This window comes from Typha latifolia, chromosome 5 (assembly GCF_019914945.1).
Source record: "Typha latifolia isolate L0001 chromosome 5, TyphaL0001v2, whole genome shotgun sequence".
Taxonomy (NCBI): Eukaryota; Viridiplantae; Streptophyta; class Magnoliopsida; order Poales; family Typhaceae; genus Typha; species Typha latifolia.
The window spans coordinates 2592861-2620706 of NC_133090.1; the positions used below are offsets into that span (position 1 = coordinate 2592861).

Here is a 27846-nt window from a genome sequence, read left to right on the forward strand (position 1 = left end):
TTTTCATTATTTTATTCAATAATTCCAAGGATAAGGTCGCAACAACGTCCAAATTTACAGGATAAATCTGTCGACTGGTAATCGAATCCTATGCACAGAATTACAAAATCAGGTGCGACAAAATAAAAAAATTTAAAAAAAAAATATTAGCCAATGAACTATGAGTCAAGATCATATTACACTTAAAAAAATAAAAACGTACAATTAATTCCTGACCTATTTTAAATGTAATGTAAAAATAGTTACATTATAAAATACAGTACGAGAAATAAAAAAAAATTGTATTTTTTATTATTTTGAGAGGTGGAATGTGATATTAATATTCCGAAAAAGAATTAGGAAAAATCCTTCATTATAATATTCCACTCCTGTCCATATCTCAAGGCTCCTGTGGTTTGTTGCAATACATGGCAGACCCAAGCGACTGCTGCCACGTATTCAGCTGCAGAGAATTCCTGCGACTTCACCGTGGAGCGAGAGAGACGGAGAAGTCTGTGGGAAGCCTGATGGTATCCTCCCAGGCCTTAGACTCCAAGTAGAGCTTAGAGACCTTACCAGCGACCCACGTCATCTCCGGACGCGCCGCCGGCTCCGCGTCGACGCAACGGAGAGCCACGTGGATCAGTTTCTCCATCGCCTCCACCGGGAACGAGTCCCGTAGGCGCCGGTCGACCCACTGCCTCAATCCCTCCCGTTCCCTCTCCGCTGCGGCCGCCGCTGTCTCCACCAGTGAGATCGCCTCGAACTCCTTCCTCGCTTTGTCGTACCGGTACCTCATCGGCTCCTCTCCGGAGACGAGCTCGAGCAGCACCACGCCGAAAGCGTACACGTCGGACCGAGGGGAGAACCTCTCGCCGGCGATGATCTCCGGCGCCATGTAGCCCCTCGTCCCCTCGATCCAACCCCGGCGGCTTCTTGAGCGCCGGACCGCCGGAGATACTCCACGGTCGTCGGAGGGGACCTCGCCGGCGAGAGCGGCGGTGCCGAAGTGGCAGATCTTGCCGTGAAGGCCGGCCTCGGTTACAATGACGGCGGAGCTCTTGATGCGGTTGTGGACGGTGGCGAAGTGGTGGTGGATGTACTCGAGGCCCTGGGCGACATCGTCGGCGATCTGGATCCGAGAGGTCCAGGTGGGGAGAGGGGTGAAATTAGGATTTCGAGGGTTCCGGAGGCAGTCGGCGAGGGAGGCGCCAGGGGAGAACTCGTAGGCGAGGTAGATGTGGTCGCCGGCGAGGGAGGCGCCGAGGAGGCGGACAAGGCTCTTGTGGTGGCTCTTCCCGAGGGCCGCGAGGCGGGACGGGAGCGCGGCGGCGGCCGCGGGGTCGCCTCGGAAGGCACGCTGGAAGACGACGGCGTCCTTGCCGCGTAGGGAGCAGCGCCAGGAAGGGGAGGAGGAGGAGAGGCGCTTGGCGAGGAAGTTATTAGTGGCGGCGGCGATCTCGGAGAAGGGGTAGATCGCCGGAGGCGACGGAAGGGAGCCGCGGATGGCGGCAAGGCTGGAGGAGGACGAGGAGGAGGAGGAGACCTTGGAGGTGGAGGAGGCGGAAGTTGATCCGATTGCAGGGGCGGAATAGCTACCAGCAGCGGCGGCGGAGGCGGAGGGCGTGGTGGAGCGGGAGGAGCGCGGGCGTGGAGTTGGAGTGGAGGCCTTGATTGCGGATTTGGATTTGCACATGAGATTTAGTGCTCGGAGGAGAGGAGAAGGGGCGTTGACACCATTAAAGAGGGAAATGGAAAGATAATGTTAGGATTAGGGTTTCATACTCTTTAAGGAAGAAGAAAAGAAGGTTGGAAAAGGGAGAGGAAATTGAAAAGCCTCGTACGAAGGCAGGAAGACACAGAAGAGAAGATTGTCAGGCGGTGTGAATAGTTGTGGGGTTTTTCCCATTTTTCATATACACCCCTATAGAAGTTGATATTCCCATAAATACTTCCCATTTTGCATATAACACCCCTAATGTAGCCTTTTATACTCGTTGATTTTAATCTAGATTTGGATTATAATTATGAATTCGGGAAAATATACCTAAGGTTAATAATATACATAAAAAGGTAATATGTTGATGTGTAAATTTTTTTTAGAATTAATATTTATAAAGTAAAAATTACTATCTTAATAACTACTATTAAGACTACTACAACTTTAAGTCTCTTTTCGTTATTTTGAAAGAAAAAATTGGTTCATATATAACCATTTTTGCTCCATATGTATCATTTCCTAATTTTTTTTATCTGCATTAATATTCACACTTTGTTTTTAAATATAAATAAAAACTCTTATTTGTTAACAAAACTTAGCAATACCTTGATTTGAGTTTTATTTAAAAGCACCTAATAAAATGTAATAAAAATTTGAATATTTTGCACATTTGAAATAATATTTTTATATTTAAAAAGTTTATTTTATCTAATTTAACTTTTCAGATTAACAATTGCACATTTGAAATCCTAATTAGCGATTTTAGCAACTGTAAAGTTAGTTATATTTTTAGGCAAGCTAATTGTGCTGCACATTGGCTTGTTTGTAAGAGTAGAAGCTTAAACTTCGGATGTATTTGAGATGGGGGTTACTCTTCTGCACTAATGCAAATTTTAGTCCCCAATAATTAACTTTTGAGATTAAATAATAGTAGATTTAGATCTGTTGATTTGTGTTATTCCGTGTTTTTGATGCTGAGTTTATATTTAGAGGTCTGATTTGATTTGATTTTATTAAAAATCGGTGTTTTAATTTGTCTCCAAATTTGAAGGCTTAATTTTAGTTCTATAACTAAGTTAATTTCACCCTTCTGATGGTGATAATGAAAAACATAAAATGACTATTATATCATCAATTTTGCTTCTTTTTTTCGTTAGATAATCTAAAATCATTTATGTGATACTCACTTGTTATTTTTTAACGCAAAAAAAAAACATAATTCACAGAAAGAATAATTTTGATATTGTGCATGTACCAAGTCATAGCATTTAGTTATTTAGAAATAAGAGTAAAAATAAAATATTTTTATTTAATAAAATATTCTCACAGTGTTAATCCAAATCTAATCCAGAATGTTTTCTGCGCACATATTCACTAAATTATAGGTCTTAATTTACAAATAGTAAAAATATAGAGTGTAAATTATAATTACGTTAAAAAGAAATGTATTATATACAAATTTCTCTTATTTTTATTATATATATATGATTAAGATTTATATTAGATTAAGCACTGAGGTGGTCACAAAAGGTCAACATAATTTGATGAATTCTACCAAAAGGAAGGTTGAAAAATATATATATAGAGAGAGAGAGAGAGGTAGTCGATTGTGATTAAGTCTTGGATTAGTGGGAGATGAACAGGTCAACATTAGAAAATTAAGCTCTAGTTGCAGGATTAATCGAGTTTCCCACCCCTTGATGATGATAGTACTGCAACCAACGAAGATGAGATGAAAGCAACACAACTAGAAAAATTAATTAATTAGGTGTTGGATTAGATTACATTGGTTATATTTTATGTTTGTATTAGAGTCAATTAAAACAAGGGGCTGTGCTTTGTTATGATATTGCCATCTAGGACCATAAAGAACTTGAGAAGAATTTTTCAATTTGGGTTTGTGGCATAAATTTTTTTATTTTTTTATTTTTTATGAAAGTATGTAGTTATTATAGAGTATTCATTTAAAATTTCTTTTTAATAAAACATTTTATTCATTTTAAATTCAAAGATATAATATATCAAGATGAATGACTAGATTGACTAAGTTGTGATATGAAATGATGGAGAAATTATGTTCAGTGACATCGTATAGGATTGTTTGCTCTCTTTTACTCCCTCAATAAAATAAGAATAAAAAAGTAATTAATTTTTTTCGCCTTATGTAGTTTGACGAAATTGTCAAAATATAGCTACTCTTTATAGTCTAGAATGACAATGAATGGATGTAGTTGAATATTAGTGAGTGATTGACCAAACTTGTTTTATTTTTATTTTTATTTATCAAAATAGATTACCCTTCAAATTTCTCACTAAAGGGACTGTAACAATACCTAAAACGTTGAACTCATAAGCGTTTTATATTTTTACTCAATCGCTAATTAGTTCAAATTTTTTATGTTAAATGTTTAGCATTTTATTGGTAAGAATCTATTTAAGTTAAAACTTTACTTATATGTTAGAAACGCTTACCTTAGTATCATTTTATGCTAGAGTCAAAATGCTTATGAGTTTAGCATTTTTTATAAGGCTGTAGTGTAATTGATAATAAATTTGAGGGGCAGTCTATATTAATAAATAATATTTAAAACAGAGCTAATTTGGTCAAAAACTCAATATTAATTGGACCCAATTTATTTTTAAGAGAGAAAGAAGAATTTAACTGTATTCTAATTAAATTGATATTGTTCGGATTCAAACTCGAGATCTCTCAAATAATACGAACTCTTTTTTTTAAAACTATTTGAGTATCATCCCATTAACAAGTTTTGGAGAGTTGTGTAAGGTTATTAGAGTTTTTGCCTGTTCTAGGGAAATCGTATATGAAACAATGAAAAGTCAAAGGAGAGTAGTGAGCTCATAAAGCAAACTAAAAGCAAAATGATTCAAAGCATTCAATTCTTAACAAAGAAGTCTTAACTCAGTATAAATTAGTCAAAATCCTTAATTTCTACCACTTAAACTGGATCTGTTTAGGTCTCATCATCGCTATTTTTTTTTTCTTTTTGGACAAGTCGCCAATGGAACTGACGCTAAAATAGTTAAAGAGGCTCATATTATATAACTCTTCCTAAATTCAAATTGCAACAGCACTCAGTGATCCAACTGAGACACAATAAAATTTTCACTTCCAAAAACCAGCAACAAGAAGTAGCTAGCCTTGCAATCAGGATCATTCATGATAGACATCGAAGAATAAGCATAATATGACACTCAAAATCAAGTGATTCAACTGAACTATCAATCATATGCTGAAAGAGAAATTTCAGAGGCATTTTGGCAATTCACAACTCAAAAGTTCATCTGCAAATCTATAATTCTGATCAGCTAGACACTCGATTTATTCTAATATAAATACCTGAGAATATTTTACATTTCTAGTGCAGAGAGGAACTAACAATCGTTGATTCCTTGTGTATACAAAAAGAATGAATTAAGTAAATGGATTTATTTTTTTTGTTCCTTAGTTCTTTTGGAAGGTTACCATGCAAAAGAATGCTATACAGCGGAAAACTATTCCATAGGCAATGAGAATGACTATACAAAGCCCCCAGTCATTAATGTCGTATCCACTTTTAACCAGTGAACCGCAGCGAGTTATGAGCCATACTCCAGAATACCTGCAACCACGGTTGAATTCCTGAACATTGATGATCGAAAATACCAGCTATGCATTAATGAATAGTAAATAAGCAACACGTTCCAGAACATTGATCATATAATGATCTCTCACAATCGCATTCATTTGCAAAGGTTTGCAGGGAGGAAAGGTAAGGTATCTGCTGAGGTAATTGATTTGAATAGATTCAACATACATGAACTTAACTATCTTTCATAGATAAGTTTGTCTAACTAGGGGGGAATTGCAGCCTTTGAGTCCCAAGTTCAGATTAAAACAACCAATTTTACTCAGTTCACCCAAAAAGTATACCTGATTAATCCTCCAGGAACCACACTAAATTTTTTTTCCTAAATCTATTGAAAGCCAATCTCCCTGCTGCGAATTTTCTTCTTGCTGTCTGGGAAATTCACTACCCGGACAAAGAAAGTAGCATAAAAAGTATTTATTTGCTGATATGCATCTCATGCATGATCTCAAGCGATAAGGAAAACAATCAGCAAGTCACATTAACTCATTATGTTGTACAGCTGTAAATAGATGACTCAATAACTGAGTTCCAGATGTGTTACAAAAGGAGTTTAAAAGAGCATCATAAATTAAGATTATGTTCAATAATCAGGATAGAATGAGCTTGATAGCAGTTGGTATGAAACAATATGCGGTTAGAAGTATTAGAAAATTCGTATCTTTTTTAATTTTTTTCTGATGATCACTATGCCATGTTGTAAGCAATTTAAGCAAGAAAAGATTTAAATTGGTCTATCCAAGTTCATGGCTACCATAGGCACAGCAGTACTATTGTTATTTTATCCAGTTGATGTTGAAAACAGCCATTGTTTGTACTTACTGTTCTTACAGTAATTTATCTTTGCTGCTGCTGCGCTGCTTTGGTTATCAATGTGCCTTTTTATTTGACTAAAGTGCATATATGTTATTATGAAGCCTTTTAAGCACAAGCCAAAGCCAATTGTCAAACATTAAACAGCAGGAAGAGGAAGGAAAGTCAAAACTATACCTCTCAGCATTTGCAATTACGAATGCTTCTAATGCCCATTTTGTGTAGCATAAATTAGCCAAAAGCTTTGAATCTTTCTGCTGAGTAGCTATGAGAGTTAAAACAACAGGAAGTAGCGCGGACCACTGCATGGTCAAAGTAGAAAGCACTTGTAGGATCAGAAGAGGATGTAAAAGGTCTATTTCATATATCAAATATATCTGATTTAGAAAGCACTATAAATGGGAGTAGAAATGATAATATGAATTGAAGACGCACCAGTTGAGCTGAACCTGGTTGGAAGAAGATGGCGAAAGCATAACCAATTCCAGTCACACAATAAACAAGTGCGATCAAAATGACATAATTGTCCAGAATAGATGATCTTGGGTTGTTGAAGAAATAGAACATGGAAAGGTAAACTATTGGTTTGATTACTGTATTAAAATGGTCAATGGTATCTTTTGAGAGAAAATAGGCCAGCGAACTCATGCCGGATGCTCTTTCTCTCCAGTAGTGCAGCTTTTCAAGTGAAAACGATCTCAAAGCTCCAATTTTGCACAAAAGAGCTGCAATCAACACAATTTAAACTTAGTATGAAAATACAGACATCTGCAAGAAAAAAACTTGAACTGCTAAATATATAAGAAGCTAGAGGATAGAACGGGAAAAGAAAATAGTGATTAAGCAATTTAATCTAGCCATGGGTCTGTCATCAAAAGTAACTTCTAAGATGACTCAGAAAGCTCATTTTCAAGCCTGAGTCAAATAAAATCTGAACTTGTGTTCTTGACTAACATGAATAGGAAAATACGACATAATAAAGTATAGAAAAAGAAAAGTTAACTTATAGCTCGTATATTGATATCATTCAAACACTCAAGATTATTAGATAATAAAGTATAAAGAAGGAAATAGAACTAATGGAGAATTTCCCGATGTCTAAAGTGTCCAGAGATATATTGTAGCTCTAAATAAAAGGCATTTGACTGAAAGTTGGATGATTATTGACATGTCTTTTTGAGGTTCCATAACAACTTACAGTAAATCCTTCACATTATGGTATTCTAATTATTTTTAGCTTTTATTTTTTCACTCATTTCCTTTACATTCTTAACACTTGTAAGTACAGGCAAGTTAGAGACATTTTTTAGGTGCATGCTACTATAACAGGGTTAAAAATGATAGCGATGATCATTTCGCTGAGGCCATATCCAGATACTGTTCAAAAACCCTGATTTTCTAGTAAAAAGTATTAATCAAAAGGGCATGTTAGATATAAAAAATAAAAGAGAAAGATTTCTGACTTACAAACTGCAATGACAGTGTATGTGTAACCAAGTGCTCCAAATGTATCATCACTCACTTTAGCAAGTGTGCCTAAACAGACTCCAGCAAGACATAGAATTAGATAATCTACACCTTGTATTCGAGCTTCCCGAAGTCGCTGCTTACCGACCCTGTATATGAAATAGAAATGATCGTCCAATTCAGCCAACTCAAGCCAAAGAACTGATAATCCTGAGGTCGGATTGATCTTTTATAGAGAAAAGTAAAGTAAGATGAGGAAATGTAAGCAGGAAAATTCACCTTCCTAAGAAGTACTTATATTGCCTAAATACACCAGGAGTTGCACGGTTAGATAAATCTTTGGAATTCGAGAAGTTGTATGCATACTCATCCTGTTTTTGCCCAACAATATCCTTAACATTATCCCATACTTCGCCAGCAATAGACTGCCTTTCAGATTGTAAGCTGGAAGGTTTGTTTTCACTTCCCCTTCCTGATGAATCAACATCACTACCACTCTGCAACATATCTCGGGGAACGTCATACCCATTGTGCAGCATCCATCGGAGGGGAAGCTCTTTACAGTTAATACCTGTGCTTGTGCTTGGCTTTACAATGCCCTCCAAAATGTCAATGAAGTAGTCTGGAGGGTTCACACGCTCAGGTACATTGATGCCCAGAGTCGAAAAGTATTCTTCAACCTTTTTTACTGATCCATGATATACAGTTAGACCTCCTTTTGCAAGTAGTATCAAATCATCAAACATCTTGAACAAAGGATAGCTGGAACAGGGGGAAAAATGATCAAATTAGTACGGGTAGAGAATTATGACATACAAATCAATATGCTATAATATTGCATTCCATGAAACTTATCCAACCAGACTTAACATAAACTAAAGGCTTAAGCTAGAGCATAAACAAAAACTCTCAGCGATGTCTTCATTTAATACTGACAAGAATTGGACAGGTCCAGAAAAGGAGTATCTCCATACAAATTTAGCAGATTTTTCAAGAAACCATAAACTTAATTGAAATTATAGTTAAATGCTAATGGTAGTTATATCCTAAATAGGGGCTCTGTATAGAAAAAGAAAAAAGAATCTGACAGTAACATACAACAAGAATTCAGTGAGCGAAAGCAGCAAAAAATATCTCCCAACCTAGCAAATGTTACAAGAAACGTTGTGTAACAATTGCATATTATCATAGAAATTTAATACTTCTTGCGAGTGGAACACCAGCTCTGTCTTCATTTAAGGAGTCTCATTCTAAGAGAATCTGATGCATTAAGATATTGATAGAATGCTCTAGTGATAGGGTGAACTCAATTGAAAGCACACAACTGGGGGGTAATTCTATTGCTGCTTTCTGCTAATGGAGCAAGGAGCGACAGCGGAGTAACATATAAGCTGTGTAACTTCGTCATCCAAATTTTAGAACAAAACAATATCAGTATAACCTTGTATTATCAATTATTGAGATAGATAACAATTGGCAGATCATCTGTTCTTTATGAATCTGGAAATGACCTGGGTTGGTGAACCACCATGCAGATGTTTACCCCTTCAAGAGCTTCACGACGAAGAGCTCGAAGTAGCAACTGGGACGAAGAACTATCCAGACCAGATGTTGGTTCATCCAATATCAACAATGAGGGTTCCATAACCATTTCTAGTCCAACATTCACTCGTTTCCTCTGCCCGCCAGAGATTCCGCGTTTCTCCACAGTCCCAACCAAGGAATCTCGAACTGCTTGTAACCCCAAGGACTCGATAACTCTTTCAACAACTAGAACTTTATCAGCTTTGGACATGTCTGCTGAAAGTCTACAAAATATGAAAGGTAGAATTACCAGAAAGGCATAATAGAGGTGCAAATATGATTTTAGAAAGAAATAAATGATAAATGGAATTTGTGACCTTCCATTAACAAAAGATCAAATTACAAGGCCTGGAAATGGCATATAGAAGATTATTAGTCAGATGGAAGAATTTAGACGAACAAAAAGGATCTACTAAAGATTAAAGCTAAGCAATGTAGTGAGAATCTGGTAGACAGGCTCCTGTTCACCCTCAAATCAGCTGGTCTTTAATTTTATCAACTATAGTCTTGGACAGTGTGGTACTGTCCTGTATTGCACTTTCTTGTATGATGATATTGTACTCTGTTAACTGACCAACATGTATATTAGATCTAAGTCATGCTCATATGTCTTTAGGAAATGAGACAGTAATATCTTGTGATGGGCAAAACTCTACTATTTTTAATAATTTAGCATCATATTTGCCAATTCCAGTTAACAGCTTAAACCAGGAAGCACACAGATTGCTCTTTAGATTATGATTTATTTGAGGCCACGACATGACAAACCATGATTCTAGTAAACCCTGGAAGACTGAAAGGAAAATCTCAAAAGAATAGTTGCTAGATAATGTAATTGCTTGAACAAGCAAGGCCTCTCTCTTAAAGCTGAATTATTCCTAAGTACCATACAGTGTAAAGAGTAATTAAAATATACATATATATAGCAAGGTTGAGCTGATAAGTACTTGCAAAATATTTCATTATGTTAATATATACTTCCATACCTGCACCTGGCACTGAACCAAAGATTTTCTTCAACTGTTAAGTTTCCATGGACAATATCATCTTGTGGTACAAAACCAATTATCTTCTTATATGCACGAATAGGTTCTACTTTTCCATTTATAAGCACTAAACCTGTTGTTGCACATCCAGTTGCCTTTCCAGCTAAAGCATTTAGAAATGTAGTCTTCCCAGCTCCAGATGGACCCATAACTGCAGCTACACGTCCAGGCATAAGTTTTCCTGTAACACACCTTAGAAGTTGTTTCTTACTCCCTTTCAGAGTAAGAGTCAGGTCCTTGAAAGCAACCTCAATAACAGGCCTTGTTCTGATGTCAGTGTCAGTGGCCATTGAAATAACTCCTGAGAACGTCAAGTTCTTATTTTGTTGTTGCATTGCTTTTTCCTTCTCAATTTGACCATATGCATACTTGAAGATTTGGCTTCGTGTATGCATTTGTTTACCTTTTGGCATATTCTTTTTCAAGTTTTTATCTCCTATCTCCAGATTGAATCCTTCATCACTATCAGGATTATCTTCAAGGGAACGGATCATTTTAGTGAGATTACTTGCTTCCTTTTTTTTCCCCATAAATCCTGCCGATGTTGCCTCATCTGATCCACCTCGTGCTAGAGGAAGACCCTTCAATGGTTCTGGCTGCCGGACAGACTTCTTCCGGGAAAATGTGCGGGATAATTGTGTCTGTAATCCAACTGCATGCTTTTTGGCAACATCTTTAGCTGTCTTCCACCTTTCACGGGCTTGTGCAGTTTCTTTAGCATGTCTTGCAGCAGCTTCCCTAGATTTGGCTTGTTTTCTTTCACGATTAGTCAGAATTTGGCCAGAGAAGTTGTATATAATTAGCAGCACTAAGCTCAAGGCAACCTACAATTTTTTGAGAAGAGGTTAAATGATACCTCCAAATTGGTGCAGACTTTGCCTATAGTTCAAACTCATAAAATCTTTTGGATTACAAGAAAGAAGAATGCAGTGATTTTAGCTTACTATCAGTTGGAATAGAAGTGTCACTTCAGCATTTAATCTAGAAGCTATTAGAAAATAGTGGTTTTATACTTACTCTGAAAGGTAGGAATTGAAATTCATTGCAATATAGATTGTTGATCTATTGATAGATCTCAGTAACCTGTTTGCATTGATGAATACTATAAGAGTGAAATTAAATGATCTTTGTCATTGTGTTGTGACTTGTTACAACACAGAGGAAAGGAAGGTAGGACATGAAGTGAAACAATGGAGTCATTAGAATTCTAGAAATGATAATGCTGAAAGAAAGAGAAAAAGAATGTTGTTTCATACCTCCATTCTCAATTAGAGTTTCACACTCAAAACTCATATTGAAGATAAATTTCAAAAAAAATCATTTATTCATTAACCCAGATTGAATAAAAAGGTAACATATATATAGACCTTCCAAATGACAATAAGTAAATATAACCATAAATAATAAATATATAATAAAATTATTGACTTAAGACTAATTTTCTAAAGGAGAAATTGTATTGATACATATGCCCGTGTAATATGTTATTGATGTCTGCATCATTCTTCCCGAGTGGGAGAGAACTCGACTTTATCGAGTGTGTCCTCTACAACATTCATATTTCTAGTCTCATAGTTTCCTAACACTCCAAGTCACTTCATTCAAATCAAATATCATTAGATTCAGAAATACATTTCACATCTCTACCCTTAAGCAAGGGTTTCACACCCAAAATTTTCTGATGATAAGACTTGTCCTTAGAAATTTTGAGCAGTGGACTAAGACTTTCCTCATAATGCTCTAGCCTATTAGGCTCTGGCTGTTCCAAGCCACTCTAGTCACGGTTTAGATATATTGAGGTTGAAGATGACTTAAGGCTAACAGGTAGGAATGAGTTGAGGTTAAGGCTAATGGGTCAAATTGGGTTGGGTGCTAATAGATTTGAGGATTGAGTTAATGAGCTGAATTGTGTTTGGGATCGGGTTGATTTGGGTTTATGTGAATTTGAGTTTAATAGGTCGGAAAAGGTGAGGGAATTTTGGTATTTTGCGAGGGAAGTTAAATTCAAAATTTTGATAGATATGATAAGGAAGAAAAGAAAGAATATTTTGATATTGGGGGGAAATTTTAAATTTTGAATTTTGAGATGGACTTGGGTAGTTTTTGAATAGTTAGGATTTGTTGGGAGGGTTAGGAAAAAAATATTCGTTGAAATCTCAAGAATATAATAAGCCATTAGAATTTGAAATTCAAATTCAAAATTTTGAATTTCACAAAATTCACAAAATTCAAAATTTTAAAATTTTAAACTCTATTTTTTTTGAAATTATATATATATATATATATAAGAATGCTAATTTAGATGATGATGGACTATTAGATGATGCACAAACACTCCACATTTGGCCGGATCTTGCTTCACAATTTCATAATGATGAGTGATTCTTCTCATTCATCCATAACGGTGATCTCATTATACGAATGCGATTGAGTTCGTGATGATCCAGCTTTGTGATGCAAGTGTCGAATGAAAGATAAGTGTAGAGTGGCATAGAACCTGAAAGGCAAGCTGGCCGTCTATACCTAGTGGAAATTGTGACAAAAGTTGTCAAAGATGGGTAACACAAGTAAATTAATGGGCGATGGGGAGAGAAAAGGTGGTTTAAAGAATATTGAGTTCTAAAAATTTATTGTTCTGATTCTAAAATGATGTGAAACAACAGAATCGTTATAATCCTAAGAACGATGATGTTAAAAGAAAACGGAATGAGGTTTCACATCTCCATTCTCAACTAGAGTTTCACATCCATAACTCACATTGGAGATAAATCTTAAATTTTTTTATTTTTTCATTAACTTTGATTGAGTAAGAAACTGGACTAGACTTTACAAATAACAATAAACAAATATAAACTTAAATACAATAAATAGCAAATATATAATAAAAATAATTAACTTAAGACTAATTTCTTAAAAGAGAAATTGCACTGATACATGTGCCCGTGCAATATATTATTGATGTCAGGACAACTACAAAGTTTCAAAGAAAAATGCTAAATGGGCCTTGGATTGTCTGGAATTCCAATACCAATACCATAAGAGAAGTTGCAGATTAAAAGGATAATATACTAACAAGAGAGGTTGTTGCATTGTACACGATGCTGCATATTTAGGCCTTTAAGATTGCAAGACAAGTGTATTTTTATGTAAACCAATAATTAAGATCCTTAAATACACCAATTGAAATTTTATAACAAGATAGGAATCTCATTCATAATGATCATCTTAGAGACGCCCCATCTGGATTGACCAACTATTTGATTGGTTGTTTGTTTGTTAGTACATTCACTACTATGGTATGTTTCAACTTCTAAGTACACAGAGATCACATCAACCGTGTACCGGCTGTCTATTGCACTTGCATTTTTTTAATTTTATTTTTTGATAAAGTGCGCTTGCAATTTGATTTGTTCACTTTATAGAAAGGACAAGTTTAAGAAAAAAAGAGAGCAAACATTTAATTGAAGGAGAAAGTAGTGATCTTCCTTTCATTCTCCTACATGAATAAAAAGAATAATGGATATTTTAAGCTAATTGTAAATAAATAAATAAATAAATTTCCTCAAAGACAACATTGAATAATCTTATAGCATAATAATAATGGAAAAGATAGTGATTTATTTTATGGAGAGTTGCCAAAATTTACAATGATGGTTTAACCGTTTAATTACTCCAGATATTTACAATCAGAATCTACTCAAAAGTAATTTGGCTTGATTCAAAACAATAGTGAAAAATGAGATAAGTGAAAAATTACCACTAATAAAGCACCAAATATTGTAATATCCTGATTTGCAGAATTTGGCTCACAAGAGCTCTTCTTGAAGCACCCTACAAGTACATCACGATTTAAACTTATAATCTGCTTTTCAACTACAAATAGATCGAATAAAAAGAACCCACCATAAATTTGAAGAATCAAAAGACCGAGTACTCATCCTATTGGTGGCCCAAGAGAGAGGGCTGACTTCACATAAGTCAAAGGTTGCATGTATATTTTTTTTATTCTTATCTCATGCATGTTGGTCCAGTTACATCAACTTACTTGATCTTCCGAAGGGCACACACCCAGCATGTAGTATGTAAAGTGCAATATGAGGAATAAGTATCAAAAGACTCGTTATAAGATTTTTGGAGAATTCTTCCATATCCATTCTTGTAATTTTGTAGGTATCACATCTGGCTTAAAAGCTTCAAGGATAATAAAGTTAGGACATACTTTATCCCATTACACAAAATTCGAAAGGAAGAACACAGCAAGACCCCTTTTTCCTAATTGTTTTCAATGTCCTGCAGTATACGACTGTGAAAGATACTGTCTCAAACACCATTTTTATTTATTGAAGCTTAAATTTCCGAGTAAATGATATCCAGAGTATCTGGGCATGTAAAATAAGGAGATAGCTTGAGAAAATTGTTAAAAATACCCAGATTTTCTGAAACCTAAAAAAATTATAGGAACCGCAAGCTCGTGAGAGAAAATCAAGAAACTAGAATCTGACAAACATTAACATCATTGCACTTACTAATGAAGGCATGAAGAGAGAGTGTTGCAACTTTACGCAAGCTAATATTTGCAAGATTGAAAAGTAATGAGATGATAAAAGAATCCACAAGATGAAGACAGTGAACTAATATAAGTAGAACAACATGAGCTTGGAGTGGTTAAGAAGCATCGAACTGCTAGAAATATTTTAATTAGATTCAGTTTGAAGAAGACATATGATTGATGCCAATTGATCATTAATCTGTTATAGAAGCTAACAGTGAAATGATACTTCCTATTTGTAAATCAGCATAGCATTGTACACCACCAGGAGTGCCTTATCCTGATTAAATATCAGGTTGACCAAGTACGGTACCAGATACTAGATCAATGCAAAATTATACTGAAAAAGCCAGCATGCTCCAGCAAGGATGGGTGTGGATTTGTCAACCAATAAATTTCATTGATCTCACAGAAAATTTATGACTTTCCACATTCATTTGGCATCCCAAAGAGCTAAAAAGAAAGTCATCCAGATACCGAAAAAATGGTTATGGAATTCATTACGAAGAAAGGAACTTACTTATTTGAGAAGTAGATCCCTTGCGGCAATAGTGTCTGCAATAGAGAACATTAAAATGATCAGCTTATGATCACAACAACCGAAGAGTTTCTTGAAACCAAAATTTAACTTGAAATGAAAAATAGTAATCTACATTTTGTTTACCTTATTGAACCAAACTTTGTTCAATCATCAAAATTTAACAGTAGCAGAAGTACAAACTTGAAATAGAACAACAATAAATAGAAAGGATAATAAAACAATACCCACTACTGCAAGAGATTTTCTTTATAGTGCTCGGGCAGTAGTATCCTGCTGGGCAGAATATTTCACCACTGCTGGAAACATCTGCCCAGGTATCTGCCCCGCCACAGGTGTGGTTTGGCTCTCCTGGAGGTAATTGGTAATTGTATCTGGATATAAACTCTTTATATTAGATCATAACACATGACATTTTCTCAAAAGCCATCAAAGAGTACTATGGGCTATGAAGGAAACTATCAACTCACGGATCACAAACGCTAGTAGTTTTGTTTAATTTTGCAACTGGGCAGTATGCACCTAGGGGACAAGCTACACCAATCAAAATAAAATAGTTAGAAAAATATTTAGAAAACAAAATTGTTCATACACAACGATAAAAAGACAATATTAAAAGAGTAGCTCCAAATACTGTGTAAAGTGAAGTAAATTTTATGTCTGAATAATGTAGTGCAAACAGGGGACAATATTGAGACAAAAAGACAACATATAAAAGATTTCCCTGCATGGAAGCACTGAAAGAATAACATAGACATTCCTTACGTTTAAGTCTGTATGAAACCATTATATATTTATATCAGTTGCATTGAGTGAAGCAAAAGCTAGATATATGACTAGACCTATATAAACTTCTTAGAGATACTGTATGACTTTACTGTGTACAAAAAGGTTGCCTTTTCTCAACAATAGTACTTATCGAAAATATCAAATTGAAAGGAATAAAGGCTAAAGAATAAGCTTTACAAAATATCAGATATAAATTATATATAAAATACAGAATAGAAGAATCACAGCATGCATTGAGAGTGAAACTTCCTAGGGCTAAAGTGATTGCAGGATGCAGATACTTCAAAACCTGACTGATATTCAAATTTGCTGGATTCCTAAGATATTTGCAAAGTTGATGGAAAAAGAGAAATTAGTGTTGTGAGTACTTACGTATCATGCAAGTGATACCATGAGGACAGAAGAACCCAGCGCAACAAGGACGACAACTAAGAGTTCTAAAAGGTATATTCTTCGAATCCTGCAGGTTAATTTTCTGATCTTTGCCAGTACTGCATGCCCATCCTGGTTCGCATCCTCCTACCCATGATGTCAAATTGCAGTTTTTGTTAGGTTTTAAATAATTCTTCTGTCCATTATTCTCATAGAAGCTTCCGAAGTAGAACTTCATCTCTGCAGCTGTACATACTCGTTGTGTGAGGTCACCTGTTATTAGTCCAGTGAAACATGAGAGATCAGTTAAACCAGTTTTGATGGCTAGTGAAGATCGGCAACTTCTATGGTCTAAGTAAGTTCATACACAAAAATGAAGAAAGGTGTGCTGAATCTCGCTTAGGGGCATCTTGCCAGAAAGACCTTGATATATTCTTGGGGCTTGCTTTCAAGATGAAAAGGTAAAATAGGAAAATTTGAAAGGTAGGTTTACATCCTGAAAAGCATTCTACAATGCTAACCCCCCAAGTAGACGCCCAATTTTTATTAAAGTGCTTTGTGATCATCCTTTCTTAGCAAAAGCAACATCATCTTACCAGTTGGTGACTGATTGTTGAATCAAAATAGGTATACGAGCCCTGAGCCCCCTCAAACAGAGGTTAATATATTTTAAGGACAAAATGCAGACGGATACTGCTACTAATGTAGGACTCTGCTTGTCAGCATTAGGGATTGCTCTCGAATCCCACTTAGAAGCTTAAAAGATTCATCCAGATTCTGAATGGATAAGAAAAACGATCGTACCGTTTGTTTCCTTGATGCAATTCGTCAAGAAAGTGAGATCCGACGAGAAATTGAACGCCTCATTCCAATCATTATCCCTAAGAAATCAAAAAACAAAAACAAAAAATTCCACCACCAAAATCAAACCCAAATTTCTCCCCCTAAAAAAAGAATGCCAGTAGCACAAAAGTAATCTATCGCAAAATGCACGCACGTGTTCTTGATGCAGTAATCCAGCTGGTGGCCGATCTCCTTCGCGAAGCTCCCGGTGAGATTCGTGAGGCGGTCGTAGATGACGCCGGCGAACAAGGGGCTCGCTGCGGCGTTGCTACTCCCATCATCATCGTCGTCGTCGTCGTCGTCGTCATCGTAGTCGCTGTCGTCTTGGCATCGCACGAGGAGGAATCGATCCGAGAGAATCGCCGCCGCCACGAGCGCGGTGAGCAAAACCAGCTTCATCTCTCCTGGTCGGGTAGGGTCCGGTGCATTGCAAAGAGGAAGAGGTCGATTTGGGAGCTCGGGTTAGGGTTTCAGAGTGGAGAGACAAGAGAGGAAGGGATGGAGAAGAGGGAGATGCGGCGAGATTGTAGAGAGAAGAGAGGTACGACGGGGAGACGTCAAAACGGTCTTAACGGTCCTCGAGTGCATGGGGACGTATTTACGTCAGCAGCTCGCACGTTGTCAGGCAGAGAGATTGTCTGCAAGCCAGGCTGTAGGATTTGCTTGCCCTTGCTCCGATCCCAATAAGACTCGAGTCCGGTCCGGATTTGACTAATCAAGCTCGAGTAGGAAGGTAAATAATTCTTAGCCTGAAAATTTGTTTAGGCTCGGGTCGCCTAAATGAGCCCAATTCAAGCCTAACTCGAGCTCGATTCTTAAATGGCAGCCAAATTCAAACCTTAAACAAGTTCAATTCAACCTTTATTCAAGTCGATCCAGCTTTGAATAATTAAATTTTGAAATTTAAAAAAAATAATATTTGAGCACCCCTTAGAAATGAGTACAATGATGCTAGTCTCATAATTAAAATAAAGAGGAAAATTAATCATTACTGCAACACAATAAGTAAGGGCATACCCACTTATGATAAATAGTCATGATTTTAAAATAGATTATATATATATATATTTATATATTCGAGCTATTATTTTTATATATTATTTATTTATTTTATTTTACGGTGATTTTGTATAAATAGGGTTCAACCCCTCTTTCATCGATAAGGAAACAAATATTTTTCATCACTCTTCTCCTCTCTTCTCCTTCAACTCGATATAGGATAAATCAATTATCGTTTCATCACTGACACTCGAAAACTTCAGCTTGATGATGATCAACTTCTTCTAGATTCGACTAGATATCACCAACTAGTTTGGGTACTCGTCTACCTGACCATTACTCAGCGTGATATCTCTCATACAGTTGGCATTGTCACTTAGTTCATACAGGCTCCTCAATCTGCTCATTATGCTACTCTTATATGTATTCTTCGATATCTTTGTGGCACCATTACTTGTTCTCTTTTCATGCTATCGATTTTCATCTTGGGTTTGTGAGCTTATTGCGATGCAAATTATACCGATAACAAGTTTGATTAGAAGTCTATTACTGGCTTCCGCATTTTTCCAGGAGATTCTTTAATTTCTTAGCATAGCAAAAAATATAATATAATATCTTTTTCTAGTATTTTGTCAGAGTATTGTGCAATGTATGCAGTGACTAAGGGGACTATTTGGCTCAATCGTCTCCTTAGTGATATAGTTGTTCTCTTACCCCTCCCAACCCCTCTTCATGTTGATAATGATAGTGTTAAAAAGCTCGTTAAAAATCTTATGTTTCATAAGAGAACGAAGCACATTGAAGTTGATATGCACTACACTCATTAGCAATACTGAGTTGGCATCATTTCGCTCCATCACCTTAGCATTGAGGAGCAAATTGTCGACTTCTTCATGAAGTCTTCCTCTTCTGTGCTTTGCACATTTAATTGGCAAACTCTTGATTTATGATGCACCTTGAGTTCGAGGAGTAGAAAGGGGGGTGAGAGGATAATATTATTAGATTTATATATATATATATTTATTTATTTTTTCGGGATATATATATATTAGTTAGAAAGATGATGCAAAAAAAATATATAATTAAAGGATTATTTAGAATATTAAAATTATTTTTCCTACCCATTCAAAAGGAAGCACATTTCTTTTAAAAAGAACCTTAATAGGGCTGAAAATGAGTCAAATAGTGACAAAATCATATCCAATCCACTTTTTTTTTTCGGGTATTAATACATAGATATGGATAGTAAACAAATAGTGAATTAGCTAAATATGAATCGGGTATCAGACATATATCCAAATTAATTTTGTAAAGCCTTCATGAATATAATATTACTCAATTTTATAGCATAATATATATAATTAAATTATATTCACATAAAAAAAATTAGGTCTTATTCTACTCTCATTTCACCAAATTTATAATTTTTCAACTATATAAATAAATAATTATGGATTCGGATAATATTCTTCAATTTCATATAATATCAAAGCAAAAAAAAAAAGAAGAAAAGAACAAAACTCAAAAACCAAATTAGTTTAGATCGAATTTTATTTGACCTGACCTGATCCGACAAACTAATCGGGTCTAAAATCCGAGTCAAGTCAAGCTGGTCTAGTGCTCGTAAAATTTTGTATTAATAACATCCGATAACATAATTGCATTAATAAATCCCACCATTCCATAACCACCAGCATTAATAACAATATTATTTATTATTCCGCATATTTTGGTGGCATTTATGAATAGAAGGCAGATAAAGAAAATATCTCGAACTATATCCGACAAAATCAAATACTGAATTTGATTGAATCGAATCATATTTTATCTATCTGATTAGTTCTGACTTTCTAGTGCAGACCGGGTGAAAACGGGTTGAATTATCCGCTGTCCGATCTAATCCGGATAAAAAATTTCTATCCGTTTCAGATTCATATTCGGATATCGCATATCCCTTTACCTATATATATTTTGAATCATTTATAATTTTTTAGTTTGCTTATTTAAATAGTAAATATTGATATTATTAATAATGATATTATATATATATTATTTGTAGAGATTAATTTTTCTAATTTTACATATATTTAACATTCAATTTTTTTTAAACTCTTAATATTTTTGTGTTAATTATCTCTAAATAAAAAATTAAAATTCGATCAACATCCGTTGAATACTATCCGATACGTATTGGATTCGTTTGTACCACTCGCCACGGTAGAAAGAGTCTTAGATCGGCCCAAAATGTATCCTTGTCCGATGTGCTGGTATGAAATGGTTGACTATATCCAGGATTCGGTGGACTTTGTTTTCTCCATTGACTGGATCCAACCGCATCTCATCTGTCGTGCTCGAGATGGACGGTCGCGATCGCGTCGTGGAAGGAGTCCCGTGAGCTTTCCCTACCAGTGATAGTGAGGGCTTTCTAGTAGCGGTGCGGATTCTCGAGAAGCCTAAATGGTCCCCAGACTCCCTCAAATGGAAAGGAACTGGACTTTCCGAGAGAGACTTTCTCTTTTTACTTTATTCTTTTTTTTTTCTTTTTTTTTTCATTTCACACCCTATGCGCTTATTTAGTTCACAAGAAGAAGGAAGAAAGTGGAGTCTTGGAAAAGTCATGAATATATATAGATTATGTACGAACCAAACACCAAAACTCCACCTAAAAATAACAAGAATTTAGAAGAATTTTAGTATTAAAAAATAAAACTCATATATTTTATAAAAGTTCTTGTTTCAATTTATTACTGTAACTTAAAAAGATATGTTTGGTTTTTTAATACTAAAACTAATGTGAGGGACGACTTTAAACAAACTAAAAAATTGGTAAAATTAGGGGTGATAATCCGATCGATTAGTGTCGGGTCGAGTCATACTAATGCAAACATAAACATAAACACAACTAGTTTATTAAATTAGTTAGCATTTTTAAATATAAATATGATCTGTTTATTAAACTAGTTATCAGATAACATAAGTTATTCAAATTTATATAAATTATTTAGACTATAAACTAACTTTTTAAAGTTATAAATGAGTTTTTTTAAGTTATTAAATAGGTTAATAGGGCGATAACTCGTAAACGAGATGTTGTATCATAAACGAATTATTGAGTCATTATTAGGTTAGCGGGACAGATCATAAATAATAAGTTAAATAAATTGGGGTAATAAATATAGATTAACTCGTTTATGATCCAAACTCAATTTAATTAAACTTAAACTCATCTAAAAAGTAAAATTACCTTATCGAATTTCTCAATCAAAATTGTTTAACTTAAATTTGAAATTAATCTCAACTACTCATAATATTTTCTCATTTACACATTACTTATAGAATTGAAAATTTATTTTGATATAGAATTGTAAAATATAAAGACTAAATTACTCTAAAAAAGAGCAAGGATTGCAGATACTTCCCGTCACCCTAAACTATATTTCTAATTAATGTATATAATATTATATAGTTTTAGTTGGTAGAAAATGATAGAAATTAAAGGTTAGTATTGACTCATTTGTCAAGAGCCAAAGGATGAAGATTACCTACTGATTATACTAACCTATACTTCACAAATGGAAGTTCGAGAACTATTTTGTATTTTGGCTTAATCACAGGTAGTAAAATGCAAATTTCCCTTAAAAATCTTAATGGCTTTCGTGTTGTGGTAGTTGGGGGGTAGTTAATGGGTGCCGAGCTAGCACGCAATCTTTGTATCGTTTTCTCTTCTCTTTGCTGCAAAGCTACTAATTTTTCTCACCTCTTTCCTGTTTCCCAGTTCCCCCCCTCCCTTCGATCCGTACTCTCTCTCTTTCTCTCTCTCTCTCTCTCTCTACCTGCGGAGGTTTGACTTCAGTAGTGCTCTGGTCTTCGGCTGCGCCATCGGTAGTTCGTTTGCTTATGGATACTTGAAGGGGCCCTATGAGCTTTGGGAGTTCTCTTGGGAGATCCGAAGGAAGAGAAGACTAGTAAGGTATGTTTGAATTCGTAGAAATTTTTTTCCCCAATCGGAGATAGGTTTTGCTATTTACTTTTGATGCAAAAGTTTCAACTTTTAATCAGGAGAGCTAGGTTGGTTTTCTTCAGGGATTCAGGAAGATTAAGCAGGATAAGAATTTTGACCAAAAGCTATTTTTTGAAGACAATAAATTTCGACCGAAATTAAATTTTAAATTGGCTGGAGAAAAATGGTGGGAGTGCTGTAGTCTAAATTTTCTTACGTTTTGAGGTTTCGTTGTTGTTAGGAGAGATGCTACATTTGATGTTATAAGCAACAATTCTATAAAGAAGGTTGTTGGAGATGATACGGGGAACGTTTTAGTGACAAAGTTTTCTTGGGCTTTTTTTTTTTCTTCTGTCTCTTTAAGACTTTATATTCATCTTCTTGTGGAAGTACAATGGCAAGGGAAAGGAGAATTATTGTTAAACTCAGACATCATTTCTGAAAGATTAAATATTACTGCAAATTAAGAATTATTGTATGACACTTGTTAAGGATAAAAAATTTCTTGAGAAAGCCTACCTCTGATTGAAGCTCGCGTAAGTTTTCACCAGAGTTTCCAAGTAGTGGAGGCTTCCTCATATAGGTCCCTCGAAGTTAGTTCGAACTCTCTATTATTCGTGTTCTTTATTTTATTTGATTTTAGTCGTGAATTGTATATTTGCTGTCTATTACAAGTGTTGCTGGTTCTTTTTTTTTCTCAATGAAAGCTATTTTTCAGAGGAAAAGAAACTAGGAGAGTAATTCAATTCTGCAGCTATGAAGTGCCTCCCTTTCTTAAATGGCATGAACAAGGAAGAGCCGATGACAAAATCTGCATCAGTTCGCTCTGCCAGCACCACATCAACGGAACGTGATATCAGGAGATCAGGGTCTGAGTTCAATTCACTAAATGTATCTGACATGAGTGCAGACTCCCTTGTGAGGTCTCAGTATCCTAGTTTCTCGCAGAAGCAAAGTAATCTCAGGGCATTTACATTCTTTGAACTGAGGAATGCTACGAGGAACTTCAGTCGTACACTCCTGGTTGGAGAAGGAGGGTTTGGGTGTGTCTACAGAGGCACAATTAAGAGCTTTGAAGAGCCATATGCGAAGACAGAGATTGCTGTTAAGCAACTTAACCGCAAAGGGCTGCAGGCAAGGTTCCTTCGACCATTCTTTCTTGTATTTCTTCTGTTTCCAACATAATGCATATGCTGATTTGCAATTAAAGTACATATCACTACCCTTGGAAAGGAAAAACAATAATAATTAGTAATCAGCTATCTGTATGATTGGCTATGGAAGGGTATACCATGTCGTGTGGAAGATCTCTTTCTATTTCTACATTTGCTAAAAGTTTAGTTTATTCCTTTTATTTATGATGGATAGCCACTGACCCTTGAAGCGAGAAAATTCTTTGATACTAAAAACTTGAAGGATATATCATGTTTAGCTTTGTAGTGTTATAGAAATTTCAATTTTCAGGTTGTTGGTTCAATGTTTGGATTATCAATTATGTACAATGAAATCAAGTAATACTCTCTTTTGTGCTGCGGTAATACCAAGAAAACATTTTAGAAGGCAGAACTGGAAAATGGTAATTGGGCAGATGGTGATATTTAAAATCAATCACCATATGAGGAAATTCTAGGAACATCCGGAAATTAGACGATTAAGAGAAAAGTTCTTATAACTTAAGTTCAGTACTTTCACGACTTTGGCTTATTGCTTACTAGTACATCCTGAGATCCTATTCAGTTGTCCTCTCAGCTACATTGGGCTAGACTAAATCTTGGTGCTCAGGTTGTCATGCCAATCCAGGGATTTAGTCACATGATTCTTGATGAGCTCCATATAAAGATGATTAATTTCAGATATTCTAGGCCAGCATTTATGAGAATAAAGAATTTCCTATTTCAGTACCAGAAAACAGTAACGATTGATGTACATCATTGGTCTCATTGCCCAAGACCTGGACTCCTTGGTTTTTTTTCATCCCTATATGGTTTTGCATGTATATATACATCGATACGTACATGAATACATATAGGTATGTCCGTAAAAGGAACAATCTAGAAAGAAACATACTTAAACTACTTATCTCTTTTTTGAAGTTTGGTCAGTCAACAACTTCCTAATTTCCATCAGGGACACAAGGAATGGTTAACTGAAGTAAATGTTCTTGGGGTTGTTGAGCATCCAAATCTTGTCAAGTTGATAGGATATTGCGCTGATGATGATGAACGAGGTATACAACGGCTTCTTGTATATGAATTTATGCCTAATAGGAGTGTGGAGGATCATCTATCAACTCGATCAACTACAACTCTTTCATGGTCAACGAGATTACACGTAGCTCTTGATGCAGCTCGTGGCCTGGCATACTTGCATGAAGAAATGGAATTCCAGGTACTTAAATCTCTTTTTGTGGCAAAGTTGTGATCTTATCATAGGCCAAACTTGTTATTTTTTCCTTATGTTCCTTCTCCTATTTATCTTGTTGCTCATTGGCTAATTGTAGATACAACTTCAGGAGAAAAGCTTAAATTGCCCCAGGTTTTCTGAAAGATTTTCTTAATATTGGTGAATGATGCTATTTAGTCATGTCAATACTCTATATTATCTAGTTGACTAGAAGGAATTACTTGAGATAAGACATTGGCACTGCATCTTGACAGTACCATAAAGATTCCTAAATCAATGGATTACAACTTAAAAGAAAACAATTTGAAGTCAACACTTGTTATTGATACCTTTTCTGCAGATCATATTTTTAAAGCACTCTCATGCTATTTGTCGCATTTACTTTATGAGAGTAGTTGAAAATTCCAATATCACAATATCTTATATTACCATTGTTCTGCTTCTACTTCTTCTGTTCCAAGCCTTATTTCTTATTTTATATTGATGAATGACTCTACTGTCGCTTGTCAGCCCTGTAGTATTTAATTCATATATTATCACATGAAATAATATCTACATGAAATCCGGTTTGATTTGTATATAATATGTATATTATATATGTTAAGCTCTTACTCTTCCTGTTCTTTGGAAAGATCGAACACATGATATGATGTTCCCTTCGATCTATTTCTTTATTTCACCATGAATAGTATGCTTGTGACAATAGCGACAAAATTTCCTCAATTCTAATCGACTGGGTGTATTGTGGCGATTCTTTTGAGAAATATATCTAGAAATGCCCGACGATTCCTTATTGACACCATTTCGGACACAACTGGTACATTCCAAAATAACTTTGACTCTGACATCTTTACCCTTGGCCATGACCCTCCTTTAGATTTTGGATCGACTTAACTTAACTCTTCTATCTCAGTAACTTCCAAATGTTTTATGTCCTTAAATATAGTATAATAGTAATAATGAGGTGTAGACTGTAGACATTGAAGAAAAACGTTCACTGTATATCCAACTGTAGCTATACACAACAAGAAGAATTTGTCATTACGTGGAGGACTTTAAAAATTCTTCATATCACTAATTTTTTATTTGGGAGTTTGAAGCTGAACCATCCTTAGGACTAAGGACCCTTGCTTTTTCTTTTAGTGTCCATGCTGCCCCATTGGACACGTCTGCACCTCTTGTTGCAATGAATCTGTGGACCTGTGAAATTAATTATTATGCAAATAAGTTAGATGCTAGATCCTGAGAAATTTCCATGCATTTGTCAATGCTAAAATGGTTATCCAATCCACTATTAATTTATTAGACAAGTACTATAACATCATTTTTTTTCCTATAGTTCGAACTTTGTTTTATAATATCCAAATCACCTAGCATATGCTGACTATGTAAGTTACCCCACCTACTTTGCCGCATTCCATCTTGATGATTCCATTAAATTCTGATGATGGAAATTCCATATGTATACAGATTATTTTTCGGGATTTTAAAACATCAAACATTCTCTTGGATGAGGACTGGAGGGCAAAGTTGTCCGACTTTGGGTTGGCTAGACAAGGACCAACAGAAGGCCTAAGCCATGTCTCAACAGCGGTATGTACAATGGGAAGGATATATTTTTAGTTCTTGCAATTCCTATGTAATGAGCTGTTGTATCTTTAATCAAAGCTATTGTGGGTTGCATTAAGGCTACAACTCTCAAAAGGTTTTATGAGCTGTTCTACAAACTTGAACTAGAACAAGAGTACAGGACTGGCAAAATTGATCGAACACGCATGGGTTTTTCATGGAAAAGAATTAGTTAGATCAACCCTTCTTGCCATCATAAATTTGCACATAATGAGAGTAGAGGTTTCTTACGTTCTATTGTTTTAATTTTACCTTGAGCTTTATATGACCGGATATTTATCTGAGCAGGTTGTAGGAACTCTTGGCTATGCAGCTCCTGAATATATGCAAACTGGTCGCCTTACTACTAAGAGTGATATTTGGAGCTATGGAGTTGTACTCTATGAACTTATCACTGGTCGCCATCCAATTGATAGAAACCGCCCAAAAGGTGAGCAGAAGCTCTTGGAATGGGTTAAGCCCTACATAACCGATTCCAAGAAGTTCCGCATAATTGTAGATCCTAGGCTAGAAGGGCATTACTCTTTAAAAGCTGCAACAAAACTGGCTAGCATAGCAAACAGGTGCCTGGTACGAGCTCCTAAATCTAGGCCCAAGATGAGTGAGGTGTTGGACATGGTGCAAAAGATAGTAGAGAGCACGGAAATTGGGGCTCCGGAACCCCCTCTGAGGAATACTGCTTCAGAAGACTTAACCTCACGAGCCCGAAAGAAGAAAGTACTAGATTTGAAAGGAAGGATTTGGGATTTGAAGATGGGAGAAGGAATTCACTTGGTATGGCACGGTTGGAGACCAAAGCTTATGAGGGCAAGGTGTTGATGCATATGGTGTGATAAAATCTTTCTCATTGTAAGTATGGGTATGCAGTAGCATAAATTTTCTTTTGTTGGGGAACATGCATGGTTTTTTAAAAGAGAAAAAGGGGGTTCCCACACCAACATGGGAGATGGAGCATGCAAATTTTGAATTTCTTTACCCAAACAATAACCTTCAGAATGAAAACAGTTGGCCTGTTGGCTTGTATTTAGCTTTTCTTTCTTTTTATTTTCTGTTTCTGTATCTGTTTGTTTGTAGCACGTGTTGTGGATTCTAGCCATGATCAAGCTGAATTTGTGGTTTCTCTAACTTATTGATCATATCTTGGTGATATGTATTTATACAAGTATATTTCAATGACATAGTAAATGTTGTTAGTGCTACATCACTAAGTATTATTCGATGACATATTAAATGTTGTTAGTGCTATATCACTCTTTCCAGAGGCACATAATGTCTTCAGCATTGGAAGTCAGTGAATAGATCTATACACTGGTATATTGCTAGATCTAACTCTGCATGTTTTCAAGGAAGCTGCATTATTTTTTATATGTGAAATGTCATTGATGAACAATGATTAATGATCAGTTTTTGTTTGTTTTTGAAGTGAGGGAATAAAATGCTCGGAGCGTCCCATGCGATGTGCTAATTT

The 27846-nt window shown here is 35.6% G+C and overlaps 3 protein-coding genes across 5 annotated transcripts; 1 reads left to right on the forward strand and 2 right to left on the reverse strand.

Moving 5' to 3' along the window:
• Nucleotides 1–269: 269 nt before the first annotated feature.
• LOC140788138 (lysM domain receptor-like kinase 3) lies at nt 270–2015 on the reverse strand. The gene has a single exon (XM_073137270.1). The coding sequence runs from the start codon at nt 1673–1675 to the stop codon at nt 464–466; it is 1212 nt and encodes a 403-aa protein (XP_072993371.1). The 5' UTR covers nt 1676–2015; the 3' UTR covers nt 270–463.
• A 2970-nt stretch (nt 2016–4985) lies between these two features.
• On the reverse strand, nt 4986–17900 carry LOC140789229 (ABC transporter G family member 28-like). The gene is made up of 14 exons (XM_073138834.1): nt 17502–17900; nt 17309–17385; nt 16505–16777; nt 15814–15877; nt 15571–15717; nt 15326–15360; nt 14014–14087; nt 10197–11080; nt 9138–9434; nt 7906–8388; nt 7627–7775; nt 6595–6884; nt 6337–6461; nt 4986–5319 (listed from the first exon to the last, which is right to left on the reverse strand). Exons 1-14 carry the CDS (start codon nt 17744–17746, stop codon nt 5163–5165), a joined length of 3300 nt encoding a protein of 1099 aa, XP_072994935.1. The 5' UTR covers nt 17747–17900; the 3' UTR covers nt 4986–5162.
• A 4158-nt stretch (nt 17901–22058) lies between these two features.
• On the forward strand, nt 22059–27577 carry LOC140789424 (serine/threonine-protein kinase PCRK1-like). Of its 3 annotated transcripts, none has more exons than XM_073139124.1 (5): nt 22059–22316; nt 23065–23480; nt 24474–24734; nt 26220–26342; nt 26667–27577. In XM_073139124.1, the coding sequence occupies exons 2-5, from the start codon at nt 23103–23105 to the stop codon at nt 27195–27197; spliced, it is 1293 nt and encodes a 430-aa protein (XP_072995225.1). In that variant the 5' UTR covers nt 22059–22316; nt 23065–23102; the 3' UTR covers nt 27198–27577. The 3 variants fall into 3 exon arrangements, with proteins under 3 accessions (XP_072995225.1, XP_072995226.1, XP_072995227.1); XM_073139125.1 differs by having other exon boundaries at nt 22176–22316; nt 23054–23480; XM_073139126.1 differs by having other exon boundaries at nt 22178–22316; nt 23101–23480.
• Nucleotides 27578–27846: the final 269 nt, after the last annotated feature.